The sequence below is a fragment of the Oryzias melastigma genome, linkage group LG8, assembly GCF_002922805.2.
Source record: "Oryzias melastigma strain HK-1 linkage group LG8, ASM292280v2, whole genome shotgun sequence".
Lineage (NCBI taxonomy): Eukaryota > Metazoa > Chordata > Actinopteri > Beloniformes > Adrianichthyidae > Oryzias > Oryzias melastigma.
In genome coordinates, this window is record NC_050519.1 from 15,260,877 (window position 1) to 15,274,988 (window position 14,112).

General features: G+C 39.5%; 1 protein-coding gene across 2 annotated transcripts in view; it reads right to left on the reverse strand.

The window, feature by feature from the left end:
• Positions 1-1,357, reverse strand: part of atp2a1 (ATPase sarcoplasmic/endoplasmic reticulum Ca2+ transporting 1) — a 14,841-nt gene extending 13,484 nt beyond the window's left edge. The window contains exons 1-4 of one of the 2 annotated variants that reach the window (XM_024272506.2): positions 1,173-1,357; positions 955-1,091; positions 602-619; positions 229-311 (exon numbers count right to left, since the gene is read on the reverse strand). In XM_024272506.2, the coding sequence (XP_024128274.1) occupies positions 229-311; positions 602-619; positions 955-1,072 (219 nt within the window). In that variant the 5' untranslated portion in view covers positions 1,073-1,091; positions 1,173-1,357. The remainder of the gene's footprint in view (positions 1-228; positions 312-601; positions 620-954; positions 1,092-1,172) is intronic. The other variant, XM_024272505.2, reaches the window with a different exon arrangement.
• Between the last annotated feature and the right edge of the window lie 12,755 nt (positions 1,358-14,112).

Genomic DNA, 14,112 nt, shown 5'->3' on the forward strand with positions numbered 1-14,112 from the left:
AACCTATAATTTAAACTGTTCCAAATTAGTAATACAGAATTTGTTTCCTGAAATTCAATAAAACAAAAATATTTTAGGAATGGATCACATCAAAGTTGCCAACAATTATCAGATTTTGACCATTTTGTTTTATAAAATCTCCTTCCGTTTGATGCTTGAAACAGTTGCTCCATCACTTTAATAGAAACTCGACTTGATGATATTCAAGGAAAATGTGTGGAAACTCACAAAGGAGATGCATGCAGCCAGCAGCAGGATTCTGACCAACAGGTCCTCAAACTGCTCCGCCACCAACTCCCAGATACTCTTCCCTGATGAAAGACAGACCAAATCCAGAGCTTGTCATTTGTTTTTTGCACAGCATAGTTCAAGGTTGCACACGCAGAACCTGTGATTGCAAAACAGATCACTTGAAAGCTTCCTGTTTGTGGGTTATTAGTTGTCCCTGTCTGATGAGACATGTTGTTTTTTATAACGTCAGGAAGTTTGGGGGGAGCAGGTGTATTCTGGGTAATACAGATTTGGAGGATGCACTCTTTGAGACAAACCATGCATTTGCAATGGGGTTAACAGAAATCCACAGACTTTGCAGAGGACTTACCTTCCTCTGCCGGCAACTCTGTTGGTGGAGATACAGGGACAACATTAGCGTGTCATATTAGGTTGATTTTTGCATAAAGAAAACCAACTGAAGCTGTTACTACATGCATAGGAGGATATTTTTATGGCTTTTTGACTAAAGAGTTTCCATTTCCAGATGTCAATTTTCCATAAAAGTTAAATCTGGTAAATATTTTCTATCAGGCTCCACTTTTTCTTTCCACTTTTGTCTCTGCCATCCCTGTCATCTATTATCCAATCTGAATCCAGTCATCGGATATCCTCTGTTACTCATTGTATTGCTTTATTTATGTTTTGTAATTCTCCATCCATCCACCTCTTTCTCTCCCTCACCATTGAAGCCATATTTTTCCAGGTTCCTCTTCACCTGATCAGGTGACAGGCCAGTGTCTTCAGTGACGCCGAAGTAGGCCAGCACTTCGGCCGACTCTTTTGTGTGCGCGTTCTCCATCCTCAGTGAAACGGAGAGGCTTTGGGAAAAAAGAAATAAAGGAAAAAAATGAGCGGCTGATGCTGAAACTCAAACCAAACCAGGATGTGTGATCACCCACCACTTTCTTCACGCGTGGGATTGGGATTAAAAACCGGCAAACCCCCCCTGCATTTACTCTTCCCTTCTCTGGGCTGTTGCTCTCCTCTCTGAGCCCTGGCTGACAGAAAGTGCAACTCTCCAAACTGTCCTGAAAAGTTTTATAGAGCTGTAAAAGTCCCCTCATTGGTGCCCAGCTGGACATGCAGTCACCTCTCATTGGTGGAGGACGTCACAGATAGGTGGGCAGGGGTGGCCTGTGGTAAAGAATAGACAGGAAGGGAGGTGAGGGGGGTAAGAGAGGGCAACAACTGCAGAGGGGTCTGCTGCCCGGGAAGCTGAAAAGAGATGAGCTGAGGAGTCCATGCATTCTAAAGGACAAAGAAGAAAGGCTTTGATTTAGGGGTGACTGACACATGTGAGCTCACATGTCTGCAAACTCATGAAAGACGTAAACATCAACAGCTTTTGAGGGATGGACAGTATCAACATCCCATTTCTTCGTTGTTTACTTCCTATGTTACAAGTTGTTTTTATAATATTTAAAGCGATAAACTTTTATAATAATGTTATTGTAAATGTGGCGATGTGCTGTGACACAGTTTAAGGAACAAAACGCTCATTTATTTTTTGTTATGGACGATAATGTATTTTTTTTACTTATTGATTTCAGTGTCTTTAATTCTTGTCTGAAACAAATAATTTTTAATTGTTTGGTTGTAATAAAAGGACGCACGAGTTCTTTTGCACCATTAAAGTAATTCCCAAAGTGTGACAGTGATGTAAGATTGCAGGTTTGATTCCTGCACCCAGCGCTGATGTGTTGAAGTGTCCTTTGGCAAGACAGTGAAGCCCACATTGCTCTGGTGGTCATGGGTCGGCACCAGTGTTCGGCAGCGGATTCACTACTAGTGTGTGAATGTATAGGGCAGTAAAGCACTTTGGGCCTTATAAAAATATAGAAAAGCGCCATTTAAGAATATGCCATTTACCATTTTAGGGAAAATAGTTATCACTACTTTAAATAGTTTTTTTTTTGCCTTTAAAAATTTTCAACAGGCCTTTTATGCTTATACGTGAACAGAAAAATACACTTCTGGACTGGAATGAGCAAAATAGTAGCTAGTGTCTAAAGACAGTTTTAACAGTCTTCAGAAAACCTAGAAATACTCATTTTAAGTCAATTACATAATAATAATAATAATGGATTAGATTTATCTGCGCTTTTCAGGACACTCAAAGCGCTTACATTGTGTATCCATTATTCTTTCACACCTCATTCATACTTGGTAATGGTGAGCTACTACTGTAGCCACAGCTGCCCTGGGGCAGGCTGACAGAGGCGTGGCTGCCAGTACGCGCCTACGGCCCCTCTGACCATCACTGGAACATTCATACGCATTCGCACACCAGTGGAGCCACACTGGAGGCAAGTTGGGTTAAGTGCCTTGCCCAGGGACACAACGACACTTGGCTGGCGGGCGCCGGAATCGAACCGCCTATCCTTCGATCATTGGCCGACCCGCTCTACCGCCTGAGCCACTGTCGCCCCATAAATGAAAGAAACAAAACAAAACAAAAAAAAAAAAGTTAAATCCCAATCAAAGTTAAGTTTAGGTGCTTCATGTGCAACGCTTTAAAAAAGTAAAAAATACACACAATTGCTGTAAAAACTAATTATTTATTGTTTTGATTCATTAATTCATCTTATTGACCGTTTAGTTCCTTTCGGGGTCGCGGGGGTGCTGAGGCCTAACCCGGCTACTGATGGGTGAAGGCAGGATACAACATGGACAGGTCGCCAGTCTGTCGCATGGACTCAATCACACACCCAAACACACTCACTTTCACACCTAGGGAGAATTTTGAGTAACCAATGAACCTATGAAGCATGTTTTTGGACGTGGGAGGAAGACAGAGTCCCCGGTGAAAACCCACACATGCACGGGGAGAACATGCAAACTCCACACAGAACGGTCACCAGTTGGTCTGTTTCAGGTCAACCAGCTGGGATTTGAACCAGGGCCTTTTGCTGTGAGACAAGAGCGTTAACCATCAATTTCAGCCATTTCCAATCAAGCAAATGATCTGAGCAGTCCTTTAGAAATCAATCAATTAATCAATCACTTTATCTGTGTGTTTCATTTGCATCCATGGATACTTTATTACAGACTCAAGTCCATTTACCACAAGAAACAACAGATAAAAGACTTGAATATATAAAAATATATATAAAAATATACTCTACTCATGATAATACAAGTATAAAAACCAATAAAAACAATAGCAAAATGGTCAATTATTGTAAACTTTAAAAACTTAAAAATTGCAGTTTAAAAGAGGCGGCCAGAAACAAAACCTCCAAAATGGCAACTGATATTTAGAAGTCCTGTATCTTATATTGGTGAGAGTAAAAATTATTTTGTTATTTGAAGCGTTAAGACAATAAATAAAACCACTGATAAAACACAGGAGGCTTAAACAATAGTAAGTCAAAAACAGTAAACGAAAAACACAAAAAGATCCATTTAAATGCAATAACACGCTGTGACCTCTGGTTATTATTTCAGAGGGGGCTTCATTGGTTAAAATATAGATGAGGAATAAATATTTAAATTATAAAACCAAATAATCAGATAAATTAATTATGTTAATTATGTAAATGCTAATTTGAAAAGATTTGTCTTAAATTTGCATTAAACAATCTCCACCAATGCAGAAATGGTCTGTACTGCAACCATGTGATTACATTTTATCATTTTAATGGTAATATAGTGTTCTGATTGAGCAACTAAGTAGAGAAAAATGTTCAAACTACAGAATTTGTTCAAAAATCTTGATCAACTGTGAAGCACGGTGGAGGAAGAATAGTTATTTGTACTTTTTTCAGTACCAAAAAGTTTAAAACTGGTTGAAGAAATCCTATGGGAGGACTTTAAAGCAGTTCAGGGAGGCTGACTTCCTTTTCCTCCCGTTCTTGATCCTCATAACTGTCATTGACTTGAATGAAATGGATCTCAATCCTCAAACACAGAAACTTCTGGTTGTTGCAGCTCTATCCTTTTGATGGCGCTGCAGAGAGGTTCACTAAGAGGAAGAGAAGGGATCTTCTAAGAAACGGCCAACTGCGTTTTAGCTCACTCATCTTTGGTTTCTTGTGCTGGAAAGCTATTTGACCTCCACTCACAGTAGAAATGTTTCACGGTAAACATTCACAACACTCAGTGTAGCTATAGTATCAGTGTCAGGAACCTCTATGGAAAAATGCGCGTATGCTTTACATGGAACTCCACTTTAAAGGAACTCCGTTCCACAGTCTTTGTCCTCTGACCCGGCGTGCTGTTGGCCGGCTCCCTGACATTTAGCTCCATATCCTGGAGATATCAGACTGCCCAGTGTCATCACTGGGGCTCTAATGCTAGTAAAGCTCAGCAGCGATAATGACGTGCTGTCCTCACTCAGGACACGTGCACAAACATACGTCAGCGTGATCGCTGTTCCTAAAAAGCATTGGAATGAGAAGGCAGCGCCTTCCAAATGTTCATTTTCTGGGTGGTAACATCGTGGATCTCATGAACAAAAAGAGGGAAAACTAGTATTAAACCATCGGTCTGATGTTGCTTCTTTTGTGCTTTTTGTCATTATAAATGTTACAAGTCTGTGCTCCTTTAAAAACACAACAGTAAAATTCTGGTGGCTCAATTAAGTTCATGAAAAAGCTGAAAGGTTAGTTGATTTCTTCATTAAACGGCGTCTGCTCTTCCAGAAACTGACGAGCCGCTGGTTTTCAAAGTGAAATGCTTCCCATTCCTGTTTGAAATTAGATTACAGCTGCTCTTCATCAGTTCAGGACCTCCTTTGTAGTATTATCTCCCATTGCATAATATACCGAATGTTTTCAATGGGTCACAGGGCCAGACTACATCATCGGGTTTAATTTTTGTGTCCTTTTCTAAATAAGACAGTTGTGTTTGTTTATCCGACTGAATATAAAACTCCAAATCTTAAGAACAATGTCTCTCCTGTTGATTTTTTCCCACATCCCCGTTTCCTATAAAGTGATTATATGAATAATAATTTATAGCTGGAAGTAGACAGGCTCCCTCATGATGTAACCAGTGTTTGTGAGGGCTTGTTGGCAGGCGGCTCCGTGTGGGAGGTGCGCCCGCCTGGAGCTCCTCATCAGTGTGATAGATCCACATTGAGGGAGGGGGATGCGGGTGATGGTGGGGGGCAAAGCAGCAGCCGTGAAACATTGGTGTGTGTATAGTGTGTAAGTTGAATCATATTATTAGCTGAGGCCGGGCAGCTGGGTTTGAAGTGCCTCACTGTAACTGTACCTATAGCAGCAGTTGTGCTCCTCTGGTATAAATAGTGTGAGGGGCGTGTAGGCAGGCAGCTATGACACAATGGCAGAATTTCAGTGTTCTTTCGGGAAGGTTTGAAAACGTGACCCGTGGAAAGACAAGACTCTGACGTGGTCGGGCTTTAAAAAGGAATTTCATTTCACATAAAAGTTGACTCCAGTTTACACAACAAAAAATCCACCATTTACATTGATAATGATTGCAAATAATACGGAACTGTGTTTGTTATAGACGATTTTATGGAGTAAAATGAACTATTTACTCTACCCAGATGTCTAGGTTCTGAATAACCACCATCATCCAACACATACAAACTGATGTGAAGTTTGGGGAGTATTAAAACCCAATCTGATCATCTTTTGATCTATTTTCAAGTGTTCCCAGTAATCTTTTAATTATGTTCATGCTATTTTTAGGCCAAATCAAAAGACCCATGTCAGTTTTCTAGGACATAGTCTCTGCAGAGCGGCAGTAGTTCATTACAAATCTGCCTCTGTTTTGTGTTGTTAGTGCGGAGTAAGTCCGCCTCCAATTCCTATCATCTGCCTGTTTATGTGCTCTTCCGGCAGCTTACAGCCGCTCACAACCACAACCTAACATTACCACTGCAACTAAAATGGTGAGTTTTGAGCCAGATTCCAGCCCAAATGAAGGAAACAAAGACGTGCATGGATCTATTTGTCTACAAGTAGATGCACCAAAATGGGGCGGAGCATGGTGCTGTTGGTGTAGCTTCTATGTCACAGCTACAATTGTTTTGTCTGCTCCTGATTCCTGAATAAAGAAATACTCAGAAATGTAATTTTAGGTTTATTTTTGTATATATATATATATATATATATATATACATATATATAGAGAGAGAGATACATATCCTCTATCATCCGAAAAGTGCCACAAAAACATGTTAAAAACACCAAAAACATAATTGAAGTGGGTCTTAAATATAATGTTGTAGGCCCAAAGAAATTTGATTTTAGTACCAAATTTTTCACTAAAACATCTGTTTCATCCATCCATCCTTAATGCTTTATCCAAATCACCATATCGCAATAAAATGTATGACTACTTCAAGTTCTTTACTATAAAAACCATAGACAGTATAGAGAGAACTGGACTGATCATTTCCTCCCCCCTCATGTTCCAAACAGGAAGTTCCCGCGGTCCCAGAAAGACAAAATCCCATAGACTTCTATTTAGACAGATTCATGGACCAATCGCTGCTTACTAACCTCGTCTGGTCCCAAAGTAGTGAAATTGGGCGATATCTGTACCACGGGAAAATGGCGATTGAATTGATTTCATTAGTTGGAACCCAAGGTAAGGTGTTTTCTATTGGTGACGTCACAGCCTTGTTTTGTCCATTTCTATTTCTGTCAATGATAAAAACTAAGCTTTTCCCTCTGTGTCTGATTCTAGCTACACAAATAACTTCCTTTAGTTGACTTTCTCCTATTTGTGACAAAAAAGTGACTTCTACACTTGAGGATCAGCCCTCCACCAGTGACATGTTTCTAAACATAGTGCTAACTGCAATGAACTTAAATCATTTTTTTCTTAAAGTTATGCTCCAACAATAGGGATAATTGTGTCTAGAAAAACATTTAACACCATACTTTGAAACTAAAGGATATTTGTCCTGCACCACAGGAAACAACCCAAACAATAATACCACCACCACCGTGTTCTACAGTAGAGAAGTCCTAGACAATACAGAATCTACGGAAATCAGTTTTCTAATGAAGATCTGTTTTTTTTTTTGCAGATGTTGTGTATTTGTAAGCAAATTGATTGTTTTTCTGTTGTTGAAACATGTGACTGTCTGGGTGGCAGATTTAGACAGAATTTGATTGACTACAGAAGCAGAGAGCATAGGGACGTGTTGTTGTGACTGTGTGGAAACATACAAAATGCAAAATATGAAATTCCTGCCACAAACATACTTTCAACTTGTAAGGTTGGTATGGTGGTGACAGTGCTGTTAAAATTGTTGACCTTTGCTCGACAATCTCTGAGACTTTCATTCTTTTACTGCTTACAGCTCTGTATTAAAGATAATCAAATAAATAATTGAAAACAAGTTTTAATAAACTTTGTTCTTTACAAAAATGGAAAATCGACCTCTGACAATAGTTACAGCTGTCTCCCTGTTCAGATGTGTGATTCTCTTTCTGCCATCTTCACAATGTCTCACCTCAAATCTCCCTATTCTCTGTTTCACCCGCCTATGATACCTGTTTTGTCTTGCCTCGTCACTTGGCAGCCACGTGCCCTGGAAAACTCCCCCTGGGAGTAAAACCAAGGCTAGACACCCTCTAAAATACGTGTCCCTGAGAACGGAGTGAGCGGAGTCTCACGTTGCACTCTTATGTCACAAGGTCTTAAGGTGAGCCGCTAGCATCCGAACACCCCGGACAAAGAAGGTATTAAAAATCACTGAGGAGATTATTCTCTATGTAAAGTTGATAAACAAAGAAACCTACAATCTGTCTGTCAGCGGTCTGATGAGCTAGGATTGCATTGTAGGTCTTCCAAATAGGGTCGTTTTAGCTTCTTGTTCAGGTGACTTGGATTAAAATCAAACTGTATTTATAAAAATGCACTTTACAATTAAGAATAGACAACAAAAAAGTCAATTCCCACATAAACACCCCATGACCTCACACACAATGTATACAAGCACAAAAATAAGTATAAAAGAGACATAAGGCTTGGCTCTGCTGTGAGGAAACAATTTATCGCAGGATCTCTTATACCAGGAGCCGGATCAGCCACAGGACATCGCCACAGCGCCCGTTCACACCAGACAGGGTCCACTCCACAGCGGTGAGGATGCAATCATAATAAAAAGAAGGATAAAAACAGAAACATAAAATGTAATTAAATATATAAAAGCAGAAGTAAGTTTTTAAACAATTAAAATTGAGATTATCTACAGCAGGGGTCCCCAAACTTTTTCTTGTGAGGGCCATATAGCTGTTTTCATCTCTGATGTGGGTTAGTTTGTAGGCCAACAAAAGAAGTGTAATAATCGCAGGATGTGTCTAAACTCAAACATTTAAAGTTTTAGAGAAAGCCACACATAACTGGATAGGAGCACAGACTGCGGAAAAGTGGAATAAAAAGTGACACTCAATCGCATTTCCCGACTGAAATAAATAAATAATCTATCTCTGATAGTGTTCAGGGGGGCGGGCCATACGTGGAGGGTCAGATGCGGCCCGCGGGCCGTAGTTTGAGGACCCCTGATGTCTTGAGCCTCTTCTTAAAATCCTCTATGGTCTCTGCGGTTCTGGATTCTTGAATGTATCCATACTTTCATAAAAATGATGATGCAAGGTAGGAATTAAACCACTTAAGGACATTTCTGGAGGACATTTAACCTGGTTTTCGTGATCCCATGTGCAGACTAGGGTTAACCTTGTTTGTCTGAACTCTAAACAGAAACCAGGATGATAGTTTTCCTCAATCACGCAACGACAGCTGCAAAATACTGCAAAATAGCAGAAATCCCATACAAAGACCTTTTCTGTACAGTTTTTGCTTTTAGAACTTGATTTGGACTTGACACACCATTTTGAAACCAGACTTTTTGGTTCCTTTTATTATAAGGAGGATGGATTTTACTGGTCTTTTTGCAGCAAGTTTTAGTTTAAAATAATGCTTATGCTAATGAGACAATGAGCAAATGTGCCCATTGTGTGCCCCTCTGTGCCACGGTGCAACACCCCTTGGCAGGTTTTGTTGGACATGTTTGGGATTCTTGAAGCCGAATATATTTAACCCTGTGGCTCCCTTGCCGGATGGCTCCTCCTTATACGGGCCTGAGCGCGGGGCAGGCTGAGAACGGGGCGGGACAAGCACAAGCGATGACAAGGAGATGGATGAGCTTTGAGGAAGATGAAGTAAGGAAGCTGAGAGAGGGCAGTGGAGGTGAAACAAGTGTGATGTTCAGGGTCATTGTTGTATTTGTTTGTTCCTTTTGTTAATCTAGCTGATCTGGATGTTGGTCTGGCTCTTTTATCATAGACACACAAAAACACAATGAACAAGTCCAACCGAAACCAGAACAGAGAGTGTGGTCAAGAAAAGGACATGCATGATGGCGTACACACGGTTTGGCTGTACAGATGCAGATTGTAATAAGAAGACAGTAAAGAGCAGCCATGTGAGACTATAAATGTGACCTTGCAGACACAAGTGTCAACATTTCTGTGCATGTCACAATGTGTTCAAGAGAGAGTGAGATCGACAGAGACAGACAGACGGAGTGCGCGGCATGCACCAGAGGAGTGTGTGTGCGCAGACGTGAGCATGTGTGTGTGTTTGCGCGCGTGCATGCGTGTGTGTGTGTGTGTGACAGGTGTTTTGCTGGAATGGTGCTAAGCTGGAAGTGCTATCCCAACCCAAGCCCTATTCCTGATGTACAGATGCACAAACAGGCACAAACAGCGACGTGTTTAGGGGCCAATTGATTGTTTGCTTCAACCATCAAGTCTGCAGAGTCTTCTCCAACCTCAGAGCGGGTCGCTTAAGTCAGGATAGGGTTTTTGGTGTGGGGATTTTCAGAATGAAAGTATACAATACACTGCAAAAACAAAATTATATATATATATATTCAATACATCATATACTCATTTTAAAAGATGAATAATAATATAGGAGTTATTCTCACCATAAAGTTTTGAAAATTAGTCAAACATGTTCCTGCCAAAAAGTGTTTTTTCATCTTATACAGGACAGAAAACGAGGATCAAATTCTATACAATGAGGTTTTTAAGGAAACTTTTAATCCTACTAAAAAGATACGTCTCTCAGAAATATATTTAATATGATACAAATGTGAAATTTTTAAATAAAAAAACCTGCCAATGGGGTAAGATATTTATCAAAAACTCTTATTTAAAGAAAAAGTACTACTCACTAAGACATGTCTCTAAGAAGATTCTGATTTTTTTTATAACTATATAATTATATTTCTTGAAATAAAAGTCTTTGTAGTGTTAGAAGTCTGATCTGCATGCAAGCACTCATATGTAGCATCATTGCTCTTCCACTCAGAGCCTCTCTTGCTGATTTTTTTTTTTTTTTTTTAGATCCTTCTTACATCATTGCATCAAGAGAACATTAGGTTCAGTATTCTGCTCAGGAACACTGTGGACCTCTGGGATACTATTGTAGAAAATGGTTAGAAATGATTGAAAAACACAGAGAAATATAAGCTTTCTTGTGTAAATTAAATAACACTTTATAGCTTGAGTACCATGAAAATTACTAGGGCTGGGTAATAATAATAATTTACGGATTGTAAACATTGTTCTGCTTCTCCTGGAGGGTGTTTCCGTTTGGCCACTAGGGGGAGCTCGTGGTTTCAAGAAGAATTAGCAAAGAATGAGCAAAAAAAACAGTGCTTTAGATCACAAATTGTTACATTAAAAATATTTCCTTAAAAGAGCTTGGAAAATTCCTGCCTCCTGTTCATTTAGTCAGCAATGTATATCAACTTCCAACAAGCGTTAGCATTAGCCATCCGATAGAAAATTCAATTAAATGTTAGCATCAAGCTAGCAGACTTTAGTTTCTGTGCTAGATTGATCTCTACTTTTATGGATTGGTTATTGATCTATTGAGCTTAAAACAATTCAAATCATTTTTTATCAACCCAGCACTAAAAATGTTACATTTTTGTTTTGCAAAACCTTTAAATGGGGACTTTCATCCTTTTATTTTTAAATCAGTTTTGAACATTGTGTGTTGTGCAAAAATAGGATTACTGCATTTTCTGGGTGAAAAGTTTTCTTTCACATAACGTGGATTGAAATAGCAATAAAATTATTTAAAAAAACTGCAAGATATATAAATTAATATAAATATTTTTTATGCAAATAGTTATGTACAATACAGCACAAGAAAATGAAAGTGTGGAAGCATTTGCACAACAAAATGAAGAAAATAGTATTGTTGACTTGATTTTTTGATCTGGATTTTAATAGAATTTCACATAATTTGATGGATTATTTTGGACAGACATCCAGTCACTTGTGTTCTCGACTCAGAAACAAGTTCCTCTCATTGATAGTGGACACCAGATGTGAATTAGAGTTTATTTATGCAATCAGACCCAGGGGAGTGCTAAGGGGACGCTACCACTGGACGTCAACCCAAGCCCAATAAATCACCTGCAGAATGCCGGGAGTTTGATTACCACACCAGAGCTGGAATCAAAAGAGCCCACTGTTGAAAGAAGAGCCAAGCAAATAATATAACGCTGACACCATCGCTGTCGATCCACAACAATTCAACTCACCGAGAACCACTGAAATGACATTTTATGGCAATAAGAGCTAAGATATAATCGTTTTACGCAAAGTGGAGCCTAATAATCTCCCAAATAGTTGTAATTGACAGTCGGGAGGGTCATGAGTACAAAGGAGTGCAAAAATAGTTAGCTGAACAGAAGGTTCCATTTCTCCAGAGCCAGTTGACAACACTTCCTATTAATAGTGAGGATTGTCCTTGGATATTTAAAAAAAAGTTTGGTGTGTGACGATAGTAAGGCAGAAGGGGATGAGGATTTCTGAGAGAAGACACACAGGAAGAAGCTTGTGTTACAGCGGTCCTCACGCACCGAGCCGCTCATGCGTCACTCTGACTTCTATCCCACCCAGAGTCTCTCCTGCGTCTTCCTCCACGCCACATATTCCATGAAGCTTTTGTCTTCATCCCTGATTTACCGCGACTTGACATGCACACCTTTGGGCTATTTTTGGCTCTACTTCGGGGTTTGGAGTTGACCTCTTGTCTCGTCTCATGTCCAGGCCTTACAAGGAACCCCTTTCGGCGGGCACGGTTGCCGAGCAACCGCCTGTGTTTGCGACTGAGTTGTGAAAGTACAGTGTGAGGCCCACACCTGCCCTTCATCATCCTAATTATCAAAGTCACGTTTGCTCTCTGGGTGATCCCCCCCTTCTACAAATAACCAAAGCTCGCCGCGCTGTGATTGGTCGCCTTGAGTTTCAGCTCTGGAATTATCAGGAAGATAAAAGAGAGAAAATAAATAATTCTAGAGGCAAACATAACAAGGGATTAAAAAATTGGATGTAATTCTTGGCAGTTGGAATCCGTCTATTTTGCCTAATTTCACCCTGATGTCCTTCAGTGTCATGAAATGTAATTAGATTAATTATTCCCCAGAGAGAGGCACACACAGAGGAGTGTGACAGTGAGCTGTGATAATGATGTCAGGGCTGGAAGGAGAACAGAAATGTGGAGACCACGGAGAAAAGGAGGGAATGACATGTGGGAGGACGGAGGAGCAGCGCTGACAAGCCTCCTCTGTCATGAACCGTGCGATCCGTGTCCCCGCAGTCTGAATGTAAACACCAGAAGGTGATAAAAATAAATGACAATGACCTTGATTCTCATCAGTCATTGGTCCAACTGAACTCAGGGGCTCAACAAACAAACAAACAAACAAAAGTTGTCCATCATACTTTTTAAGGCCAAATGGAAAAATTTGAATAAAGTTAATGCAGAAATTAAAGGCATTTTGTAGAGATTTTGTTAACCACATAAAGACAGTGAATGTTCTGTTTATGGTGTTTTTAACATGTTCTTGTAGCATTTTTCTAGACAAATCTAAAGAAAATTAATCTTAAAATAGCATTTCTGAGAAAAAAAATGTAGTTTCAAAAAGCTTCTTGTGATGTAGAAAATAAATAAGCTCCATGCTCCGATCCATTCGGACGCATCTACTTGCAGACAAATAGATCCATGAACGTCTTCCTTTTTCCTCGTCTGACCTGGTATCTGGCTCAAAACTGCAAAACCGCAGAAAACAACATGGCCACAAGATGGCGCCAGAGCCCCGTTAGCCGGAAGTCCTCAACCAACGAAGTTTATGTTCTTCCCCTAGAAGAGAGCTCTGCAACCTGCAGCTCTTTGACTCCTTCATTGTGGCTCTGTGGTTAATGAAGAATAAAAACACAACCAGAATTAAGGGACACAAGATTACACAGCAGAGTTTCTATTTTTTAACAAACTTTAGGATTTTAAGTGTGCCTAATGGTTAAAAAATACAGTAAAGACGATTAATTAGCTCTGATTTATTTTTGTTTGTAACAATTACAAATTTCTGACTGAGATTCACCACAAATACTAAAATAATTTTCTGTAATCACTGTTTAATCACGTATACTACTATATTTGCTTCATTGAGATGATCCTATCTGACACAGTCTTTTATTTTGAAAGGGAGTCATGAACAGAAATGACTGCTGAAAGTAGTAGTATTTAGTAATATTATTTTTTTCTTTATGTATGTTTTATTCATGCCAAAACACAAAAGTTCATTTATAAATATGAAAATAGTAACATTAACTTGGATGCAAATCAGTGTCTTTATTTTTCCAAAGGGTGAAGTCAGACTTTGTGGTCAGTAAGAAATCCACTCCAATGGTTCTGGAAGTGTCTAAGGTTAAAGACCCCTGCCCCTAATGCACTCCTGTCGCTCTACAGAAACTACGTCCTAGAAAATGACAAACTTGTAAAAATGTTGTCTAAAGTTGGCATAATCATACTTAAAAAAAAACACTG